Source organism: Leuciscus leuciscus (genome assembly GCF_965113295.1).
Source record: "Leuciscus leuciscus genome assembly, chromosome: 7".
NCBI classification, from domain to species: Eukaryota; Metazoa; Chordata; class Actinopteri; order Cypriniformes; family Leuciscidae; genus Leuciscus; species Leuciscus leuciscus.
Window position 1 is genome coordinate 11,028,926 of NC_138731.1, and position 24,691 is coordinate 11,053,616.

The 24,691-nt window shown below is 36.8% G+C and overlaps 2 protein-coding genes across 2 annotated transcripts; one reads left to right on the forward strand and one right to left on the reverse strand.

Annotated features, from left to right (window-relative positions):
* Positions 1-1,225: 1,225 nt before the first annotated feature.
* Positions 1,226-6,358, forward strand: dlx1a (distal-less homeobox 1a). Its single transcript, XM_082176299.1, has 3 exons — positions 1,226-2,188; positions 2,434-2,633; positions 2,941-6,358. Exons 1-3 carry the CDS (start codon positions 1,876-1,878, stop codon positions 3,184-3,186), a joined length of 759 nt encoding a protein of 252 aa, XP_082032425.1. The 5' UTR covers positions 1,226-1,875; the 3' UTR covers positions 3,187-6,358.
* Positions 6,359-10,013: 3,655 nt separating this feature from the next.
* dlx2a (distal-less homeobox 2a) lies at positions 10,014-12,825 on the reverse strand. The gene is made up of 3 exons (XM_082176287.1): positions 12,324-12,825; positions 11,868-12,052; positions 10,014-11,031 (listed from the first exon to the last, which is right to left on the reverse strand). The coding sequence occupies exons 1-3, from the start codon at positions 12,652-12,654 to the stop codon at positions 10,717-10,719; spliced, it is 831 nt and encodes a 276-aa protein (XP_082032413.1). The 5' UTR covers positions 12,655-12,825; the 3' UTR covers positions 10,014-10,716.
* Positions 12,826-24,691: the final 11,866 nt, after the last annotated feature.

The window sequence follows — 24,691 nt, forward strand, 5'->3', positions numbered from 1 at the left end:
TGCTTATGAAGATCTCGTGAAGAAAATGTGTCTGAAAAAAGCTTCACATGTGCAATCAGTTCGTGTCACTCCATTCTCTACATGCATCTACCAATTTTTTTATGTCACAGTTATCCAAACCGTACCTCGAGTGAGTCTTCAGAATGCTGCGTGTTCTTTGAAAAGATTTGACAGATAAATGTATATTATTTTGCTAATAATGAAATCTAAGAGCAGAGAGTATGGCCCATGTTCAGTTTCAAGCAATGGTCTGCATAACTGTCGCAACGATTTCCTAGTCAGGTGGTAAAATAATTCATTATCAAAAATAATTAACATTGATATGATTATTCGATTTTTAGTGGTTAGTGGTTTTTAATTTTTGCTTCCTTCGTCCCAGGTAAAGAGTTGATATCTACAACCGTAAGAAATGTATATAGGCTATTTTTGTATTTAGAAATAGCCATTTTGATGGGTTTATAGCGGTTAATTAGATATAATTTTGAGTTTATTCGAATCTTTATCTAAACTGTCATTGTGTGTTGTTGTTGTTGTTGTGATATTGTAGCTGTCGTCATAGAATAGTGTTAACTTTAAATAGTAGGCTACTAAACGTGTGGACCGTATTTTTTCTTGGTGTAGGCCTATATGTGATATTGTTGCTTTGTTTTCATGCTTTGAATATTTATTTACCGTTTTAAGCATTATTTGGTCTGTCACGTGGATTATTTAATCGCATTTAAACCTCAACCAGTTCTAAAAACAAAAATCTCTCAACTGTTTTTATTTTATTTTATTATTATTACAATAACCATGCAATATCAACCAAATGTAGATGTGAAAGGAATTCACCAAATAACAGGAGCTGTTATCAACATCGACCTGTTTCTCTGATCCTCGCGCGCAATAATTCAACCCACGCGCGCATGCGAGTGATGCGAATCCGCAAGTGTTAAATACACAGCTAATTATGCGTATGAAAATTAAACAACAGTGTTATGCTAATTTAGCTGGTTTCAACTGTGTCTTCAAGCACTCGAGACTATAGCATTTTAACCAAATGAATCATCAAAGTAATTCATCTTTGCTTGGAGACACACATTTATATCTGTACTTAATCATATTTGTTAGGTGTTATTTTTTTTTTTTGTTCACGATGCTGTAACCAGCATAAAATGTAGGGCCATGTTAAATTTGTTTTATATATATATATATATATATATATATATATATATATATATATATATTTATTTATTTATTTATTTATTTATATGTCATATCACTTTGTTGTTTACACTTGTTTATATGAAGTCAATGCATTGATGATAATAATAATATAGGCTAATAATAATTCCATTATTGACACGAAAACGTTTGTTCAGATATGTTAATGGTTGGTTTTAAGGTGTAGTGTTGTTTTGTTTGTTAACTAATAGGCCTAAAACTGTTATCAAGAGCAAATATCAAAATGATGATATTTTACATTGCATGTGTTAAATTTGGTGGTTTGAGCCTTCGACATACGGCCTATGTGTCTTGGTCCATTCCCTACATTTCTACATTAGCATTACACAATAGAGTCACAGGTTGGTCTTATTTCTTGAGTTTATCAGGTCCGTCGGACCCGACCCTCAGATTACCAATCCGCATCGCTCTTGGAGGGAGTGGACCAATCAGAGAGCACCTTGGATAAATATTCATGATTCCCTGATTCAAACCTTTGAGCGAGTTTGTGTGGATCCACAGCATCGTACCTAGACTTTTCACAGAGACAAACTACATTTTCTTATGAATGGAAAGTGAAAAAATCCGTTGAGCTTAAATTGGGATCCATCCTTCACTCACATCATAGAAGAAAACAAAAAAGCAGGGAGAGAGAGAGAGAGAGCGAGAGACATGACCATGTCTACAATACCAGAGAGTCTAAACAGCCCAGTCTCAGGAAAGAGCGTGTTCATGGAATTTGGGCCACCAAGTCAGCAAATGTCGCCTTCATCCATGACCCACGGACATTATTCAATGCACTGTTTACACTCGTCCGGACACCCGCAGCACGACAGCGCATACAGCCCGGCTCCGTCCTTCCCCAGATCCCTGCCTTATCCATACGTCAACTCGGTCGGTAGCCATTCCTCCAGCCCGTACCTCAGCACCGTGCAGACTTACCCAAACAACTCGGCTTTGGCGCAGACGAGACTGGAGGACCCAGGTAAGAAACGCTGCGCGTATTTTGGTCTTCACTGGTCGTTGCATTTGTCTGCGCACTGCAAGAATGTTGGACTGGAGTAGCCCAGATGTGCTGTTATTAGGCTTGGTAATTATTTATTGCGTAATGCTATAAACAATGTATGCAATTAAGGCTAATTATACCTAAAGTGCCGCCTGTAAAACTTGTGCACAGTGATGTGAGCCGCACAGTTTGTGATACACTTTCTTTTCTTTCTCCCTCCCCAGCACCAGAGTCAGAGAAAAACACCGTGGTGGAAGGAGGAGAGGTGCGTTTCAACGGGAAAGGCAAAAAGATCCGCAAACCCCGAACCATCTACTCCAGTCTCCAGCTGCAGGCTCTGAACAGGAGGTTCCAGCAAACCCAGTATCTGGCTCTGCCGGAGAGAGCCGAGCTCGCCGCGTCACTGGGGCTCACGCAAACACAGGCATGTGCTTTTACGCGCTTTCAATCAAAGAATTTAGAGACTTTATGGCAACGAACGCGAAACATGTCACATGTATCCTACACAACAATTTAAAAAAGGTTATTTTTTAATAAATTAATTTGAACTTTGCATGTTGTTTTTGAAATCGACTTTATATCACACGTCTGTTTGAAGGACATATTTTAGAACGTAGAAGTTAATAATCGCGTTCTTTTCGAACTCGATTCGATTACGCGTGATTCGATAACAGAAACAGGTGTTGTCGCTCGCTCTGTTTAATTTGCCTTTCTTTTTTCTTTTTTTCTAGGTGAAGATCTGGTTTCAGAATAAACGCTCCAAGTTTAAGAAACTGATGAAGCAGGGCGGAGGAACAATAGACACGAACGCGTTGGCTAACGGGCGCGGACTGTCCACCGGATCTCCATCCATAGCGCCTGTCTGGAACTCAACCGCCACCGTCAAAACATCCACGCCGACCTCTTATATTCCCAGTTACACCTCATGGTATCCCACAGCACACCAGGACACTATGCAGCAGCCGCAACTCATGTGAACCAGGACTGCTAAAACAACCCCGCCCCTCTATCCACCAATGGCCCAGTTCAGGGGACCCGACACAGGCCATTCACTCTGCGGCCTTACACACACTGGCACTCCGCAGCCCAGACCAGATGTGATCCGGAGACACTCTCACACCGCTGACACACACTGGCCGGCGTGGACTGAACGAGAGCCGTCTGCACCGGAGAGGAAACAAGTCTCTTTTTCAATTGAAGGGAATGCCTGGAAAGTGGGTCAAATCAAAGCTGCTACTCTCCCACTTTCAGTGACTTTTTGTTGTGTAAAAAAAAAAGAAAAAGAAAAAAAATCATGAAACTGTACCCTAGTCAGAAATGTCTTTCGTTTTCTTCAAAATTTGTAATTTTCCATAAGAAAATTGGAATTATCCACAACACGGGCTGTGAGGTCACCATGAGCATCACATTTTCCTAAATCTCACGCGAGATTCAGTCGCTTCGGGCTTCGCCATGGCGCGGTGAATGTGTAAAAACTGGGATAAATCACACCGTGAGCAAGTATGATTTTCCCCATTTTAAAGGGAACAAAGAAATCTTTAAACAAAGTTATTTTGTATGTATGGCGTTTTGTGTTTATTTAAATATAACTTATTTAGAATTTGTTTTTGTTTTTTTTAAATCTGTTTGTATGTTTTATTTAAAACAAATGTTCTTTAAATTATGATGTGAGGCTGCACTATAAAACAGAGACACTTCCCTCGGATTTGAACCCAATTTGTAAAGCCGAGTGTTTTCTTTTTTTCTTTCTTTTTTTTTTGGATCAGATAAACGCGTCTATCATCACAGTCAGATGGGAAGTGTTGACAGCTCTAATGTACAGAAATAGTCGTTTTCGTTGTGTGCTGAATAATTTGTGCAAAAGGATCTAAACATAATTGTGTTTATTAAAATTCATGTGTTTTTCCGTTTCACATTGAGAAAAAAAAGAATAGTTTTATAGCTTACCGGTCATATTAATTTATTGTTTTGTTTCATGGAGTCTTGTATAATGTGTAAACTCGAACAGTAAAAATCTGTTTATGAAAGAAGCCACAAAATGTCATCGCAACGTTTATTGATTTGTCAAAAATGAATGAAACTCAGGCAACTGATGACGCAAATGAATACCACGAATTAATGCAATATATGAAAAACCAAACTTATTTTGCACTGAAAGAGGCCAAGAAAATATTTCAATATTTAGCCAACCTATTTTCAATAACCAAAAGGATTTGTTGCCAACAGACAACGCAATAAAAAGCATGTTTAAAAAAATAAAAATAAAAATCAGCATTACGCCATTCAGACCGTACAGATATTAGCGTATACCTGTACAAAAAAAAATAAAAAAATATAGCTATATAAAAAAAATCTTGCAGAATGTGGCCGTTTTGTGTCTTTTCCAAAACACCTCTAGCTTTTCATTGCAATCTGAACCAGCGATTAATCTTGTGGTGGGTTCTGTAACACAGTAATTCCTCCGACAATAAGGGCACTTGTTTCTTTTCACTTTCGTTTATCCGCTATAAGCTCTGTTCTGCTCTTGTGTGGCTGCTTTGATGGCCGTGTGTTAAGTGAATAATCGGGCAGGTGCCGCTCATAGAGGGCCAGATGAAGAAAGCCTGGCTCTGGAGGAGGGGGAATGCAGATAGGGAAAGAATGACACGTTCAGCATCTCTTTTGTTTGGGGCTGATGCTTTAACTGCGCATTTTAAGAAAATTCTGATGCAGATAGATGCCGGCAAGCGACAAAACAAAGGATATTTCCAATCAGATCTTTTGCTCTTTCTTATTAACCCGTGACATTGTAATTTGATTGTTTAGTTTATTATTTTTAATTAAATGAAGAATGATAGTTTACGATTTTAACTAAATTAGATTCAAACACATTTTAATTAATAGAAAGAAATATATGAGACATATTAGGAATTAATGAAACCTTGCCTCTGCTGTTTGAGTATTGAGAGTTGGGGTTTCAGTGCGGGGGGTGCAGCAATTATTGTGACAAATTTTGACACTCTTCATGTGTGGTCTTTAAAAATGGCCTGGTCAAAGCAGGAAATGGCCCGCGCGCTCTGATCACAAGCTCGCGTCTCTTTGACTCTATTAATAGTTTTAAGACTTATTCAATTTGATAACACTGCAAATAAAAATTAAAAATACATTACATAGGCCTACGTTTATTATTATTATTGTCATTATATTAATTTGTTGTTGTTATATTTGTTTATGCAATATAGTAGCTATTATTCTGGTGACTTTATTTGGTAACACTTTATTTTACAGTGGCCTTGTTACGTATGTTACATGTACTTACCATAGTAATAAAAAGTAAATTATGCATAATTAAATGCAATTTACCCTCTAATCCTACCCTAAACCTATAGTAAGTATATGTGTAGTTAATTAATGTTACACAGTACATAAATATATAATTACATTGTAACAATGACACCTTAAAAAAGTGTAACCCTTTATTTTAAGGTGACGTTACATTGTACTTACTCAAACAGCCTACTGAGTAATATTAATTACATTTATTTACCATAGAGTTACGGTTATGGTTAGAGTTTGGTTTAGGGTTAGTTACTTGTAATTATGCATATTTTACTGTTATTACTATAGAAAGTACATGTAATGTGTATGTCGCCTTAAAATAAAGCGTTACCATATTTACAGTCTCTGCCGTGGAATCATGGTTTATTATATTATTCGTATTTTGTTTTTGATAGAGTGTCTATTTTTCTGGTTTCCAAACTAAATATCAATTTTTTTCGGTAACACTTTATTTTACAGTGACATTGATACATTACATAGTTACTATAGTAATAACTATAAATTATGCATATTTACATGCAACTAACCAAACCCGATTCCTAACCCTATAATAAGTATGTAGTTACTTAATATTACTCAATACTTAAATGTGTAATACAGTGCAACAAAGACACGTTAAAATAAAGTGTAACCTTTTTTCTTCCCAATGCGTTCTCTCGGGGATTTCCTGCCTCGCAAAATTTTCATAATAAATCAGATATATAATATATCATCAGATAAATAACCTGTCTAACCTTCTAGATGAAAATTTGTTAATGATTGGCTAACACAAAAAAACTTGTATCTTATGCCTGACAAGTGTCTGACAAAAAAATACAAATTTAAAATATGTCTTATATTTTTTTTTTCTAAACATATCCAAAAACAGAACTGTTGTGAAGGAATAAAAGAAGAAGCCGTGCTGTTCTGTCTCTTTCTCCGACATGCAGCTGTGGAGCAGAGAGGGTCAGCGTTATTTCACTCTATTCTCCTCTTGATTACGCGCCGGGCCCATCAAACCAGACATAATTACAGTCATTCCCTCCTTACTTATTCTAATGCAGCTTCCCATCTACGGGATAATTATGAGCAATTTTTTTTCGCACGTGGAATCTTTTGTTAACAAAAGAGATAGCGTACTGAAAGAAAATTTGCTGTGCGATGGGGGGAGAAAAAAAGAAAAGGGGAAAAAAAACCCGAGAGAGTGAAATAGGTGCGCAGCGGTAGTTATAAGTAAGGCTGGCAAATTGCTTGCAGGTGTATACCGAGAGATTTGTCAATGGGAAGAGGGATCAAAATGAGCAAAAGCACAATGTCGGAGTGATGAAGGCAGAGGTGAAATTATAGAACAAGGGCTGCTTTATTTTCGACTGGATTCTATCGACAAACCATCTTGCAATTTCAGACAGACTTTATTAACGTTAGCCTGATTCAAAGCAGCAAATGGTGTAGCTTTATATTGTTTTCTCTAGACAACCGAAAAAGATCTTTCAGCCAGCAACACATTCGTTCAAATCAACCAATTCGCTTATAGTGACAACGTTTTATATTAATGTTACCGTTTATAGAAATACGGCGGAATTTCTAAATGTCTTAAATGCATGCAAAAGTACAACAAATCTTAATTTCAGACCACTTTGTTTCCCTTATCATAATACCTCACAATACGCATAATAATGCATGCAAATTCCCCCAAAATAAGCAAATTAAATGTAGCCTATATATATAAAATGCATGCGCATCCTTCTTACCTTAACGTATATTAAAGGAGAACAGCGTCTATAAGATGTCTAATGTCGCTCTTGAGAGACAGGGAAGAATGTGAAAAGAGCATCCAGAAGTCATGGCACGGGTTCCGGCTCTTTGGGTCCCAGAATCTGCTCCTCTAGCGGGGCTCTGAGCTGACAGACGCTCTCCGAGCAGGAATGAAAAATCCGGCTTTATTTTCCCTCTTTATAGCTGATGGAAAAAATTGCTGATTATTAGCATAAATGTTTACTCCTCATTACGCTGATGACATTGTGCACTCGAGATCTTGGTAATCTTTGGGAAAATTATGAGTAATTTTTAAAAATTTAAAGCAGCAGTTACCATGCAATTCAGGCTAATTTTGCGTAGGCTCCAAACGGATATAATTATCGCGCGAGTCAAGATGTTATGCTAAAAACTATGCATTGATATTACCATTTATTATGTACATACAACTTTGACAATGTTGATGCTTGAAATAGCTGGAAATTGTCTTGCGCAAAAATTACAGTCCATATTAGGACATCTAAAATTGCGAAGAATTATATAGTAATTGCAGGCTTTCAGATCTGGGAGCCAGAATGCTCAACTGGAGCAATTGTGGATAAAATTACAGATCAGAGTATAAATTAGGGATGGGGTATGGCATTTTTCAAGTTGTCTACAGGATTCCGGAAGTGTCTAAACCCACATCATTGCTAATCTTTCAGAGAGAAAGGCATGCAGACAGAGCATGTGTTGCAGACAGATCCAATACAAGTTTACATTCGTTTGCATTTGCAAGGTGTGACACTTGTCCATTCCGAGAGACCTAATCAATGTTAACACGGACTCGGGCTATTTTTGCCAGATATACCGAGACAGCAAAAATACAGGCTGACAGAAAGAGGTGAAAACACCGTTGGTGCATGTGCTTAAGAGTCTGGCTTCTTCTACGTTTGGAATAAGAGTTCACATGAATTGATGTTCTATTTCATTGCTCTTGATCGGGTTAAGCGTGTCTCAAGGGACGGCGCGCGTAAACCGTTCTGCATTAACACTGAGACGCGTCTTAGGCCTTTAGTTAAACATGGCATATTCCCGGATCTCGTGGATCTCTGCGGGACACATTTCAGCACGGGCGTAGTTTTAGCCCGGGGCGACACCGAAATATCTTGTAATGTGGCAGTCACTGACAGGATACATCCTCATTACATCTGTCTGCTTTACAGCTTTTCAACCTTAAAAATAAACAAATTAATGTAACACGAAAAGCAACCCGCGATGGGCCTATACCGTATATTATTCAAAAAAAGAACAATGGATATTAAGCCACGTGTGGTTCAAACATTTATCTTTTCATTTGAAAAATAAACTACACTGTAAAATGATTTGTTTTTACATTTTTTTCTTTTGTCAAATCAACTTAGATAATGTATGTGGTTTAGATAAAATAATATTTTGAGTTTCTGTTGATTAAACCAATCTCCTTCATTGTCCTTCATCTCCTCATATTTAATTTCAATTAACTTAAAATGTTTAAGTTAAACCAACAATATTTTTTTTTACAGTGTTGCTGTGACACTTGTCATACATAATTAATAACAGGACACTGTAATAACTTCATTCATGGTTTTGTTATAACAGCGTCTAAAACAGCATTTACAAGTGAGAATGAATTTATCGCTGCAATGTAAAAAATATATGATCAATAAGTTATGGCCACATGTTTTTACATTGCTTTAACTCATCAAAATAAGTTAAGCAATTTTCAATATTTGTATAAGTTAGCCTATACAAAAATCAACTAATTTGTAAGTGAGTTTAATTTAATTTAAGTTGACATGACATAAACATCCAAGTTGATTGTACTTAAAAAAAACAAATTAAGGCAGCAAAGTTGATTTGACTAATAATTTTATTTGGGCAATCAAACCTTTCGATTTGAGTGAGTTGCATTAAATGTGCATGCATCATTGCAGTGCCAGTTTGAGCATGTTGCATTACTCAGATTCTACTGAACGTATTCGGCATTTTATTTTCTATGAAGCTTTTAAACAAATCAACAAGTTTTCCTTTGTTGCATGGCATGGGAAATTAATGTAGCCTACACGCTGCCGATACCTTTTTACAAAGGCCTTGTATTGTGCGTGGTGGAAGTTGTGAGAAATGTTTCCATGTTGTTTAGCTCGGGGCATTTGTGAGCCTGCTTTTTTTTTTTCTTTTCTTTTTTTTTTTTTGGCCGCGCTGACTTCATAAAAAGTCTGGAGCGCAGAGCTGTGACTCCAGAGAGTCTGAACCCAGCCGAACGCCTTCATGCCGGGGCGTGTTTGCGTGTTTGCGCGCTCATTCCCAGCCCGAGGCTCTGTAGCGCGCCTCGCTTCTGTCGGGCTCCCAGAGCCTTTGTCTTCAAGTTTTATGTCTCCGAACATTTAGGGAACGTCAGACCAGTTGCCTTCAGTGCTCCTGTTATTTTTGAACCCGAAAAAGTTGCATAAGCTCACTTGACCTGCTTACAGAGCAAGCTAGACACACCTGTCACGTTAGTCAACAAAAGGTGAATTTGTGGGTTCTGTGTGAAACTTTTACAAGACGTTGCATAGCGTCTCCAGCCAGACTTATTAAAGACTAGAGACTCAACTGGCGCCGAAGCAAAAAGAGGGAGGCGTGGACAGATCTGCGAAAAAAACGGAAAAAAAAACAACAAAAAAAACATGCCAACAGTGAACTAAAGAGAAAACATTCGAAATCCCCAATGAATTGATACAAATACAAAGCATTCACATGAAACATTTTATTTAAATAAGTCTGAATCATTATAGTGGCAGAAATGCTCATTCGGATTTCAAAATAAATAAAACAAAGTCCTCCAGAGAAAAATATCCTTTTACATGTGAACATGGCTTTAGGACAATCAGTAGCTTTCGAGTGTTTTTCATTAGTGTTTTGTCCTTTTGTATTATTAAAAACAGTGAGAACCCTCTATGATAATCTATAGGAATGACAACAGCATGGAACACACGTACAGACACCAAAACTTACCTTACGTACTAAATATAAATCGAACAAAAGTCTGAAATGAAACACATTTACGGTGGGAAAGGACAGTTAAGTTATTTTCAAAAGGCACCAGAACAGCTTCAGGTTGTGCTACATGTGCTCTTACACCCTGCTGCATTAATATTCACTCCAATAATGTCCGCGTGAGTTCTCTAGGCTTTGGATAATAGTAGTTCACTGAACAACTGGTTTTAATCCATTGATGTACCACCCATAGAACAAAAATAAATAAATACAAAAATAATTGTATATGTTTGATTCTTTAGTGTCTGCTTGTTGACGACATTGCATGAAGAGAAACAGTGTTACGCCCCAAAACGCACTGGCAATGATCAACGTGGCAAAGGTGAAGAGGGGGAAAAAACAGGTCTGAAAGTCATTTGTTGCAAGTTCACAAAATGAATTTTCCCCAGTCAGTCGAGTCAAAATATGGTCCCTGCGCTGAGAGTTGTGTTGTGGTGTTGTGGCTGTAGATGGGCCGCAGAGTTCGTGGAGGAGTACCAGTAGTTCGTCAGAAAGGATGGGCTGGCAGTGTTCGGGGGGCTGTTGCTCTGGGACAAACCCCCCGTGTTCAGCGGGTTCATTCTCTGGCTGTGCGCGAAGTCCCAGGCCGTGTTGAGTGGAGGTGAGTGGAGAGGTGGAGACTCACTGGATGCCACGTGCTGGTCGGCTGGGATTTCTCCACTTTTCCACAACTTCTTGAACTTCGAACGACGGTTTTGGAACCAGATTTTGACCTGGAAAACAAGCAAACTATTCAGTATCTAGAGTAGCATTAAACCACGTCAAGTCAAGTCACCTTTATTTAATGTTCTGCTGAATCATGTTCTATACAGAGACATGCACACATATATTAGTAAACACAAACTTTTATCATAGACATATAGAAAAAAAAACTTTTATGTTAGGTGCATTTAATCGCGATTAATCCATTTGACAGCACTTATATGCTGTGTATATATATATATATATATATATATATATATATATATATAATTGTTTGGCAACACTTTAAGGTTAATGACCAATACATTAGTTAACATGAACTAATAATGAACTGCACTTATACAGCATTTATTAATCTTTGTTAATGTTAATTTCAACATACTAATACTTTATTAAAATCTTGCTAACATTAGTTAATGCACTGTGAACTAACATGAACAAACATTGCAGTTGTATTTGTATTAACTAACATTAACAAAGATTAACAAATACAGTAACAAATGTATTGTTCATGTTAGTAAATTAATGTTACCTAATGAACCTTAATGTAGTTTATTGAATAGTTAAAGTGTTACCAATTGTTTTCATTATTAGGCTACCATGTGTATTGGATGATCATTTCACATTTCAACCCTAACCCTTGAAACAATCACACACAATGTTCGCTTTAATGTAAAATGATGTTGAATTAAGGAGTGTTATTAGGATTTAAAAGTTGTTTTTAGTGTTGTTATTATTATTGGATCCCAATTTTGTCAGAGATTAATTAAACAAACTCCTAATTAAAGCGTTTTTGCTGGCTGGTGTTTTATTTCGACGTGGAAAGCCTGTGTGTGCCTGTGTGTACCTGTGTTTGCGTGAGTCCCAGTGATGCTGCGAGCTCGGCTCTCTCCGGCAGAGCCAGATACTGAGTCTTCTGAAACCTCCTCTGCAGGGCCGCCAGCTGGAAACTCGAATAAATAGTGCGCGGTTTGCGGATTTTCTTTGGCTTTCCATTAACCATTCGAATTTCAGGTTCACTCTCTTCTTTTTCTAGGAGGGAAAACGAACAATACAAAACGTCTTAAGGATCTGAATTCTAAATAAAACATTCATGCAATGCAATGCAATGCAATAATAAAAACGTTTTACGTTTCAAATATTATTAGCATTAATTACATGCACGCGCAATTAAAAGCAGCTCTACAAAATCATGATTTATTTATCAATAAACTTTTTTTCCTTCTCTGATACTCTGTAAATAAATAGTAAGATTTCCATTTTAATGTTTCAACGCTTACTGCCACAAGAGAGAGATATTTACCAGCATCTGCAGGAGTTGGAGAGGAGCAGGGGCCGTACGCGCCGTAGGGGCCAAACGCGTTGCCGAAGCCCAGTTCATATGATTTGGTGTTGTACTGGACGCTGTTCATGCTGGTGTTCTGGTACTGGTACGAGCTGATCTGGTCGTACGGAGAGCCCGCGCACTGTCCGGCCTGCTGGTTATTATTATAGTAGCTGCTGTCGGTAGCGGTGGAGACCGGGAGAGTCGGGGATTCCTGGGATTTGTGCAGACTGTGGTAACTGCTGGAGGTAATCTGGTTTGAATGCATATCTGTACTGAGGCTGTCAAAAACTCCGGTTATGTTTTTCATAACGCAAAAAAATACTTAAACGCACGTCCAACGAAAGAACAAACCCATACAAAAAACTCTTCTAAAGGCGCACAAAACTTAAAAGGTTTTCTGAGTTAAGTTACATTCCCCTCTGGAAGAAAACAAACGCAGACGCCGATAGGCAAAGCAGGACTGTGATTGTGTGTCAGCAGAGATGCGGGAGGACGGACATTTATCGCGCGTCATGGGGGAGGATGAACCAGTGCGCGCGGAGCAGCCAATCAATGCGGGATACACACAGCTCACATGTGCATGAAATGTGTGCATCCTGTGTGGTGATGGTCAACTGCAACACTTTATACTACATGAAAACACATTTTGCTATGACCTTCTTAAAAAACATTGACAACATTTTTTTATAGCCTGCGTAACGCTTTACCAATCATTGGCGTGATCAAATTAAAATGGCTACGAAACCTTAATGTATTTTACGCAGGTCCTTATTCGGAATACATGGGCTTCTTCTGTAAATCAGTATAACCTATAATGTTTGTTGATTTATTAATAAAAGGTTTAACTAACTCGGTGGCACGATGTGCTGAGCTTCAGGAACTTTTGCAGATAGCTTCAACGCGCAAAACCAGCAATATGCCTATGCCTGAAAAACAATTACCATGGAAGTGCTCATTTTGCTATGGTTCTTCTTAAAACGGAGTTGATTTCAACACAGCACTGGACCTTTGACTTGAGATTTCTTTAGCTCTTAAACAACACCGAGGAGCTTCTCTTTTCGGCATGGCACGCAAGGCCCCCTGACCTGCTGCGACACCTGTCGGTGAACACAAAACAGCACATGTTTCTGCATGCGGTTAGGGCACTGATGTCACCCTATTAAACCCAGGGGCGATTCTAGGATTTTTTTTTTCAACTGGGGGGCACAAGAGGGGCCAGAATTAATACAGAGGGGCCAATCTTATGTTGTGTTTATGTACAACTGTAGATATCCAAAATCATTTAAAGTTAAGCTTTAAAATCAGCAATAAACAGTGATACCTTTTATTTTTTAATGCCATTTATTCACTGCTGTAAATAAGAACAGTCAAATTCAATTTGTATTAACTTTTCACTTTTCAAAAGAAGAATCCAATCTGTGAATAGAATCCAATTCATAAAAATAATAAAACTCAACAATAGGTTATATAAACTTTACACAAATCCTCACAACCTTATACATGGGCAAATGCAAACTGCATTTTATACAAATGCAGAAGTATATTATTCATATAATAAATACACAATTAATGAATATAACTTTATTAATTAAATACATTAATAATAACTTATATCCACATCCTATTTGCATAGCAGCAGTTGCAGTAAATTTGCATTGATGAATATACAAAATCTAAATATGCCAAGGCTAATTAGCCTTGTGCATATCGTATATTCATACTTTCTGTTAGATAGCTACTTTTTCAAAAGGGTACCTTTAGTTTAACTACATGTAAATTTGATGAATCTTATAAAAACAGTTTAGAATAGATTAATTAGTCCAGTAGTTTTTTTAGTATTATTTATTTATATATAGGCTATTATACATTTTGGTAATATTTTATTTACGTTGCAATTTCTATTTATGTTTTTTTTTTAGTTTTTTTTTTTTTTAGAATGTTTCTGGATGTCATGACGTTTTGTCACTAACTTCTGTGAATTCTATCTTCATAGAAAACACACAATTTAATTTAATTTCATTTGAGACTCATATTGTTCACTTTGCTTGACACAAAATTCAAGAAATTAGCCAGATTGTGCCACACAACATTGCAAACCTACAAGATATTTGAAGAAAAACACCATCTATTTTATGTTGCAGACAGCAAAAAAACTCAACATCAAATATCTTAGATAGGCTATTATGAGAAATGATCCATAAGAGACAGTAATATAGGCTACCATGTCCGGGTTGCAAATTGTGCATACACCAAAATTATTTTTATGAATATGGTCCATTTCGAAGTGTTTAAATCCAAACAAACAATATTCGTAGATTGTCCTCTGTCCTGTATTGTGTTGTGCTCGTACAGTAGACTCTGATCAGAGGCGCCGGCGCCGCTGGTCCCGTGGCGCGCAGTTTGTATATTAGCTAATGTCACAATCATTTTTTTATTATAATTTTTTTTTAAGTTTAATTACTATTATTATAAAGTCATTATCGAGTCATGCGATACGACACTTGTTTAATTTAGAGTAGCCATAGGCTATTCGTTCTCAAGTCAAAGTTAAGTAATTTTCTTCATATTAGAAATGATTAAATTCGTGTGCAGTCACGTAACTCAAGACATTCAAGACAGCTTTTAACGCGTGGAACGTGAAATACACATCATACGATTTGCTTCGGCGTCTGGCTTGCAATATCACTTGCGTATCGGCCAAAAAAAAAAAAAAAAACCCACAGGAAAACCCTGATTGTGTTATTATGTAGCCTAAATTATTAATTCAGCCACAGAGCATTGTAACAACATTGAACCTGGTCTGTCCTAACACTGGAAGACTAGAAGACCAAAATCTAGCGCTGCAACAACTCGCTAATTAAAAAAAGAGAAAAAGTCATAAATTAGCTCAGTTTTCCATGTGTAGCCTATTATTATTATTATTATTATATATATATATATATATATATATATTTTTTTTTTTTTTTTTTTTTTAAACTGAAGCTCGCTATTCTTAGTCCGGTTGTTGAGAAGCATCGCGGAACCGTTAATTATTCAAATGCAAGCCGAAAGAAGGGTGGGGGCACATTGGGGGGTGCATGGCCCCTCCCCTGTCTACGCCACTGATTAAACCGTATTCTAATTACCTTTTATTATTTTAGACAAATGGGTTCAAAATTGATTGAGAGTAGTCTATTTGGCAAAATAAAGTGTCTAGCTCATATAGCCTAGGCCTAGAAAAAGCAAAGGCAAATTCGAATGTGTCCTTCAGTCAATAGGCCTACGTGAGTTTACCGAAATGCATCGTAAAGAGACAGACGCAGTCAGTTAGGACAAGCGCAAACAAACATTCAGCGGCTTATCTGTTAAATTATTAACCTGGTTTCACAGACGAGGCTTAAGCCTAGTCCCAGACTAAAATGCATGTTTGAGCTGTTTGAGCTATAAATGCCCTAATTGAACTAAGGCCTAATCCTGGCTTAATCTAAGACTTGTCTGTGAAACCAGGCCTAAATTAATTACCCACTAAACATTGGACGTCGGATAGACGTGCAGATCATGTCTATATTGGGTCCGTCGGTCCATGACCAATTCTGGACATCTATTCGACGTCCAAACTAGGTCCACTATTTGGACGTCCAACCATGACCCAACTTGGACGTCATATAGACGTTCAACATTGGACCTTTGAACTGGGTAATTTTTTTCGACGTCCAAACTAGGTCCACTATTTGGACGTCCAACCATGACCCAACTTGGACGTCATATAGACGTTCAACATTGGACCTTTGAACTGGGTAATTTTTTTCGACGTCCAAACTAGGTCCACTATTTGGACGTCCAACCATGACCCAACTTGGACGTCATATAGACGTTCAACATTGGACCTTTGAACTGGGTAATTTTTTTCGACGTCCAAACTAGGTCCACTATTTGGACGTCCAACCATGACCCAACTTGGACGTCATATTGACGTTCAACATTGGACCTTTGAACTGGGTAATTTTTTTCGACGTCCAAACTAGGTCCACTATTTGGACGTCCAACCATGACCCAACTTGGACGTCATATTGACGTTCAACATTGGACCTTTGAACTGGGTGATTTTTTTCGACGTCCAAACTAGGTCCACTATTTGGACGTCCAACCATGACCCAACTTGGACGTCATATTTACGTTCAACATTGGACCTGAACTGGGTAATTTTTTGGACGTCTATGACAGGTGCAGGAAATTTACATGATTATTATAATTTTTTTTAATTTACAAATGAAGAGCTCTTTTCCAAAACGCGAGTTTGTCGTGTCATTTTGCTGTGTAATGAACCTATTCACTGCTCCATCCACGTTTCCAAATCGCTATATTTAAAATGTAATATATTTTTAAAATATTTAAAATATTATATTTTAAATATTTTAAATGTACTGCAAGATGCTCGTGATCCAAGCGCCGAACCTATTTTTAGCCTAAACGCGATAATCATAAATTATATCACTCTCTCTGTAGCTCAAACAGTAGGGCGTTGGCATGTGGAGCAGATGATCACGAGTTCGAGTCCCAGGTAAAGCAAGGTGTGTGTGTGTGTGTGTGTGTGTGTGTGTGTGTGTGTGTGTGTGTGTGTGTGTGTGTGTGTGTGTGTGTGTGTGTGTGTGTGTGTGTGTGAGAAGCCGATGTTTTGTTTGAGAGCACTGAGCGCGATTTATTGTAAACAAACTTTTGTGGATGGACGTCGAAAAATGACGTGCGGAAGACGTCGAAAAATGACGTGCGAAAGACGTCGAAAAATGACGTGCGGAAGACGTCGAAAAAAGACGTCGCCTGGCGTTACAAAACAACCCCTTCAATGGACCAAATTTGGACGTCCAAAAATTACATGAAAATGACGTCACTACGACGTCACATTGCGCAGTGGGTAACTAAATAATTCAATACAATTATTTTGATTTGGTTTATGAATACAATAAAAAGCAGCAAAACCACGAAGAGATTAAATTGTGGTTGTTGATTGTTGCAGAAACTATAAAAGAAATATGATACAATAGAATGCCTAATGTTAATGTGCTTCTGATGAAAATATATTATAGGCCTATAGGCTATATAGACAATAGCCTATGGGAAAATATATTTGGAAGTATTGGCTTGTCAAGTCGTCTCCCACACCATCTTCATTCTCTTCTTCCTCTCTGCCTCTCTCCAGAACCACAGGCACCGTTATGCATTTAAGAAGGAAAGAGCAGGGCAGCGAGGGAGCGCTTGATCTGTGAATGTCCCTGACGCACAGCTTCACCTCTCTGTGTTATTGTGCTCTCTGCTGGCAACACGGTGAACCTTTATTGGCCCTCTAAATATCCTCGTTATTTGCTGGATCACTCAAGACCTAGACTGGGTTATCACTGTCTCCATGCCTCCACTGACCCTGGAAGCGTGCGCTTCCACCCACATATGAATCTCTGAAAACATAAATTAATCATTAAACGAAGCATTGTGTAGCTACATTTAAGCGTTTGTGTCTGCACAAAATAACCTAATCAAATAAAAAATGATTCAACTGTGCAGGTTTAATACGTTGCAGTTGTAGCTAATAGGCATACTCGACGTTATTTTATTTATATATATATATATATTTATTTTAATTTGCATAGTCTATTTAAAAAAAATATGAAAAGCCCTTTCAATAGGGCATATAATATGCAGCAGTTACTGCTGCGAGCCAACAGGTGGCGCTGCTCTCCGCGCAATGAAAAACAACAGCGCCTTACCTTGCCATTTGTAGGTCTGCACCGACTTTCTATCTGTATAAAAACATGCTCTAGCTCTACATGGCCAAATATGCATAGTATTAGCTCTATTAGTACATTTTATACTGCATTCAGTTTGATAGGCGTATTCATCGTCGAGTTTATTGTTTTGTGTATTATATAGGCTAGTATTAAAAGTGAAGGAGGTTTGAAGTGCCCTTGAGGGTGATCGTGCTGTATAGGTTAAGTAGCCTTTTATGCAAATGTGAGATATGACTAGTCCATATATTATTCAAGAATACGAATATAATCAGTCTTCTTAAATGAATAAAAATTAGATCATAAATTGATTTTTTTTTCATATGTTTTTAGTGTGAAAAAAAATAAAATAATTTAATAACCTAATATTTTCTCTGTATAGGTATAGGCCTTTGCGAACTTTGTTGCTATTACAATGTAAACCCTGTAACCACGAAAACAAGGATTTAAACAAAATTGCAGCTCAAATAATAGGCCTTACCTTAGTTTAAGAGATTTTTTATCAAATTATAACATTCACATTAAACCCTTAAAAAATGGCCCCATTTTCTTTCATTGTAAATGTCTCACCGTAACCTCAATTTTTGTCTTTTTTTCAAAGTAAAACAGGGACAAAGAGTATAGAAGCCCAAGAGGCGAAACTCAATAGAAACTCATGCCCCCCACCGAATCAGCTTCATTAGCCTACCACTTATGGTTTGCAAAGATACAATTATAAAATGACTGCAAACCTTTAATCTATCAATATTTATGTTCTATTATGCATTTTCCTTGTTATATAAATAACAGAAATTCATGAAATAATATATATGCAGACACACAGTAATAAGATATTTATTCAAATGTTGATTTTGAAATCAGTGAACATCACCATTTATATGATTTGAAAAAAAAAGGAAAAATAAATGAACATTTCTAAAGACAGTTAATCTTTTACATAGAATATCACAAAAATATTAACAACTTGTTTTTTCAACATCTTCAGTGAAAGTGCACACAGTGAACGTTTCAATGGCAAGAACAAAAACAATCTGAATGTCCTATTACAGGCAGAAAGGTACAAAAAAAGATGTGCAATCTAGCAAGTGCACACATGAACTAAACAGTACTAAAATGGAAGTGGTGCCATAAGATCTCAGTAATTAATCAGACACCACCATCTATTGTGTGTGCATTTGTGTATGAGAGGTGTTTTTTTGTTTTATTTTTATTTTTATTTATTTTTTTGTGAGAGAAGAGGCATTGATATTGCCATTGACTGGCGCTAACGATTTCAGCAGCTTTCAGTCCATAATGGCGGACGCGCCTCCGCAGCGCCATCTACAGACTGTTACCCATAACACAACAGAGTTTCGCCTCTTGGGCTTCTATACTCTTTGACAGGGATGAGTCAAAATGGGGTTTTTTTGTAATCATTGTGCCAAAATGCTGTCGATTGAACGTATCTTATGAAACCCAGAATACTCCTTTAAGTGTTGTATATTTGCTTATACAGATGAATTGAGGTCACATTCTGCTAAAGGACAAGCCCATTTTTCCAGTCTAATCCAGTCTGCTGATATGTCTTGCTGTCTTAGCAAGGACATTTTAGAGTTATCTGTCAGCCTAAACTTGTCTGTGGTGTCACTGTTGACTCATATCTGAGAGTGTTCCTTTCTGAATACTGAGGTCAGCATGTATCAGCAATAATAAAAGTTGGAAATGAGCCAGTGGTTTGATGCGTCTTCTCACAAGGTGATTCCAGCATGGCAGTGTCATTGAGCTGTCTTTTGACTTTCCCAATATGGATGGATATCACAGTCATTTGTTTGCTTGCTTGTAATGACGAAAATCCAGAAATCTTATCATTGGTAGGGGATTCCATTTTTAAAGTAGATGCATTAGCATACTGATAACTACAGAGACCCTAAGTGGACAATGGACATGGTGATGGACAAAAATATGAGATGGGAGGACAAATTATATTTCAATGCTTTTGTGTTCTCTCGCAAATGTATTATGTTCCCCAGAGAAACTTCACATTCGCTCACAAAAGCGCCTCACATTATTTTCATCACAAGAGTTTTGTAAGCGACCCCAAAGCTTCTTGATTGCAAAGGTTTTGAGAGGGAATGCAAATTTCACAAGGGAATGCAAGAGTTTTGCAAGGAAACACTAAAGTATTGAATTATATTTTTTCCCTCTCTTTTATTTTTCCATTACAAAAAAAAAAAAAGAAAAAAAAAAAGTCGGTAGAAATAGGGCAATATGTCAAGTCAAGTCAAGTCAAGTTTATTTGTATAGCGCTTTTCACAATACAGATTGTATCAAAGCAGCTTCACAGTATTAAATTAAAATAATACAACAAAGTTTGTTTCAAGAGGAATTTATTGATTGATAAAATTAAATTAAATATCCCCAAAATATCCCCAATAATGTATTCAATATGTAGCCTACTGTATAAATATGAGGGGATTTTCGGTATTGTTTTTAACTGGTCTTTTACCTGTATTTTGAATTACGCATTGCATTGTGTTTGTTTTATGGTTAACAGAAATTTCTGTAAAATTAATGGATAACGTCCTGGCAGAATATTACTAGTACATTTTCATTTTTTACAGTGTAGATAACCACCATAATAACGTAGGTGGTAAAATAGCAACGGAGTTGATAAGTGGCTTGTCCATAAAACATGGCCAATAATCGGTGTAAACAGTGTACAGGGTCAAACACACAAAGACAAAACACCATAAGGATAACACAATTTGTAATGTTCTAGGTCCGACTACGATGATCAAGATTCAAAACAGAAGTATTTAATAAGTAAAACAAACTCAGGTCATCCACAGGAATGACAACAACACAACAGGGTGTCACATACACTCAAAAAAATGATTTTAGCTCTTTGTTCAATTTCATTAATTAAAATGAGCATATACGACACAACCCTTCATAGAAATGATTCCAGCTTAATTTCATTAAATGTAATCAATGTCATTTTTAAAACATTTGGTTTACCAAATTTTTTTTAATTGAGTCAACATGAATATTTTTCATTCGTCTTAACCGGATGACAATACCAACCCATGAACTGAAGGAAATGAGGAACTTAAATACACAATGATGATTAACTCAATGACCAACAGGTGTGATCATTAAATGAGTGTCCATGGCAACTAATGACTGGAACAAAGGAACACAGGAAACTGGTAACTGAAAGTCCAGTATGAAAACGAAACCAAAGCAAAGACAAAATGCGACACGTAACACTAAATAGACAACGTAACACAAAACACCATAATGTACATTACTGATAAATAAAAAGTATAAAAATATAATCAGGTGAGTCTTGCAGGGACATAGTGGAATATAATTGTATTGTTTTTCAGCACAAATGATATGGTAATTCATAGGTTTTACTTGCAAAAAAACAAAATTGACTGTATCTTACAGTAAAATTACGTATAACGTGATATTAAACCATTTATCCTACATGGTAATATAAGTTACAGTTAATCAGTTTACAGCATTTTTACAGTTGTTTCTACAAACATTACAAACATTACAATTATGAAGACAAGTTTGTCATGAGCGAATTTATTAGAGTTTTAACAGAGATGTGCAAATGAAGCACATTTGAAGACTGGTTTACAGTTGTCAACATATTTCATCAAATAGTCATCAAATACTCAGCTGCTATCAAACTCACAGCAGCTGAATTGTCGTCATTGATATATATGTAAAGCAAATGTGCAACAGTAACTTGGTTTCATAGTGTTTCCACAAGATCACTTGTGGTTGATGATTTCCAGGTGAGAATTTAAGTGTTTGTTGTTTCTTAACAAATGTTTAGGAAGTTTAACAAGTTGCAGAATGAGAACAAACCATTAGAGACTGCTCAGAGGACAGAGAGTGTGTTATGTGTTGTGTGTGATGAGCAAATGTTCAAACAGAGGCTTATGAGATGGGTCTTTCATATACACCCAAGAAGGGAATTGTTTTTTAATTACTGATAGTTTTCAGCTGTTGTCTTGGCTTTCCATGCCTTTTTGCACCTCCTTTTCTCCATGTGTTCAATACTTTTTCCCTGTGTCATTTCACATTATTACACATGACTTAATTCCTGAACTTATTTGTTTTGGTTTCTTTGTATGTATGGATTACTTGGGTTGTTACCAACATCTGGTGAAACTGTCATGTCAATAGCACCTTTGGAAATATATTTACTGAGAAAAATGGTGACGTGTTCAGTACTTATTTCACCCGCTGTATATTCAAACGCGCATACCTATAGACTAAACACGTAATACGCATGTGCACTCCGTCAGCGTTTTCACAGGTTCGCGTTTTGAAAGTTTGCACGGAGAGAACTTAAAGGGATACTCCACTTTTTTGGGAAATAGGCTCATTTTACAACTCCCCCAGAGTTAAACAGTTGAGTTTTACCGTTTTCGAATCCATTCAGCTGATCTCCGGGTCTGGGGGTCCCACTTTTAGCATAGCTTAGCATAATGAATTGAACCGGACAAGACCGTTAGCATCTCTCTCAAAGAAATGAACAAAGAGTTTCGATATTTTTCCTATTTAAAACTTGACTCTTCTGTAGTTACATCGTGTACTAAGACAGACGGAAATGAAAAGTTGCGATTTTCTAGGCTGATATGGCTAGGAACTATACTCTCATTCCTGCGTAATAATCAAGAAACTTTGCTGCCGTACCATGGGTGAAGCAGGCGCTATATAAATTAAGGTGACTTGACTTGACTTAAACCTGTTGTCTTAAAATTATTAAGTAAATAAACGTAATGCTCAATTGAAAAAAATAAGTTATGTGAACTTGACAATTCCACATTACTTAATTTTTTTTGATTAAGCATGAAGCATGGCTGTGAATAATTTTAAGGCAACAGGTTTCCTAAATTTTTTTTAAGTTAAGTCAACTGATCCCTTTTTACAATTCACTCACAGCCCTCGAGGCCTGTGAGAAATGCAAAAGAAATCAGCCACCAGTGGGCACCTTCACGTTTCTCACGTGCATAAACTGTAGGATTGTCTATCACGCAATTTTTCACACATGCAAACAACATTCACACCATTTGGTAGAACTCCTCATTCTGAGCAACTTTGTGTCTAGGACAACCGCTGTCAGTCGAATCATTCGTTAAATATCAGAGATTATTTCAATAACCTACTTTTGCGAACTAGTTTTTAGCTCAACCTCGATAACTGATAAAAAAGCTTTAAAACATACATTTCCTTAGCAAATTGTCTGTTTTGGCTGTAAATGTTCCTTTCCATCTATGATCTAGGAGGTGGTTAAAGGCTTGCTAAAAAAATATTTTTTACCCATGTGCTTGAACCCCATTAATTGCTGCTTGCAGCTATATTTTATGTTATCCTTCTAGACACCACTTCATGAGATTTACTCACTCATAATGTTTTTAAAATCAGTCTGTGTGTGTGTGATGTTGTCGTACAAGGCTTCTGAGATTCTGCTGCACGAGGCAGTGCAGGCCAGCTGACACATTGTTCGATCAGATGCAAATAACAAGATGCGACAGGGAGCAGGTGGCACACCGGCTCATGTCAATGCTCTGGAGCTGTGTGCATATTTATGGTTGAGTTAACAGAGTATAATTGTTTAAATTATGATGTCATCATAAAATCAACCTCTCTGTGTTGCATTGTGGTCTTAGTTTCATGCAGTTCATAAATTTTTTAATTTTTTTATAAGTACAATGTAAATTGTATCAAATTATTAATTTAAATGTTAGTACATAGTAGTTTAATACACTTATTATAAAGTGGGGCCCAATATTTAATCTTAGTTTAATGTGAGAGGATTCAGAGAAACAAACAGGAGCCACAAATGAGAAGTATGACTAATGATGGCAAATGATGGTGGCGGTCACTTCATCTGGACTCCAAGCTGGTCACAACTTCAGTTTCATCTGTTTGGAAATCCTGTAAAGGGACTGACTTCATCATGAATGTTTTATCAATCATAAAAAGCTCATTTATTATTTAGCACATTTTACAGTGGCTCTCATTCGTTTGCTCAGGCAATTTCTCAGACTCTGATGTGTCTTTTAGGGAGTTAGTTTGAAAAGACAGAAGAGACTGATAAGGATTAGATTGGACTGCACTGTCGCCACAACAAGGAATAGTGACCTTGTTCTCTATCATACTTCTCTTGAGACACACATAGCATTGCAATCTTTACATTATTCTCTTTTGGACTAAAAGGAGTGCTGGCACCTAAAACATTTGCAGGAATTGCTAATACCGTTTTGAAAACATTATACCCGCTTTTCTTTTCTCCCTCAGTGTTTTTTAGACTCTGTAATAAAAACAGATTACAATTCCATTGCCATAAAATCTTGTCTCATACCAACTGGGTCATTCTCAGAAATGTTGGCTTTGTTTTTACAGCATTGTGAAAGGTTTGACTTCAGTTTAAATTTCTATTTCTTTTACTTTCTTTTATTATTTTATGTCACGAATAAAGCAAAAGTTGTAACACCAGTGACTAGACTAAACTCTAAATATAAATACAAATACTAATGATTCACACAAACATTAAACAATGAAATTACACATGCAAACCAA

Excerpts from the sequence above, each read along its gene's own strand:
- dlx1a (XM_082176299.1), top strand. The coding sequence starts at position 1,876 with ATGACCATGTCTACAATACCAGAGAGTCTAAACAGCCCAGTCTCAGGA. Across the intron at positions 2,189-2,433 it reads GACGAGACTGGAGGACCCAG|CACCAGAGTCAGAGAAAAAC; the intron begins GTAAGAAACGCT and ends CTCCCTCCCCAG. Across the intron at positions 2,634-2,940 it reads TGGGGCTCACGCAAACACAG|GTGAAGATCTGGTTTCAGAA; the intron begins GCATGTGCTTTT and ends CTTTTTTTCTAG.
- dlx2a (XM_082176287.1), bottom strand. The coding sequence starts at position 12,654 with ATGAAAAACATAACCGGAGTTTTTGACAGCCTCAGTACAGATATGCAT. Across the intron at positions 12,053-12,323 it reads TCCAACTCCTGCAGATGCTG|AAAAAGAAGAGAGTGAACCT; the intron begins GTAAATATCTCT and ends TTTCCCTCCTAG. Across the intron at positions 11,032-11,867 it reads TGGGACTCACGCAAACACAG|GTCAAAATCTGGTTCCAAAA; the intron begins GTACACACAGGC and ends CTTGTTTTCCAG.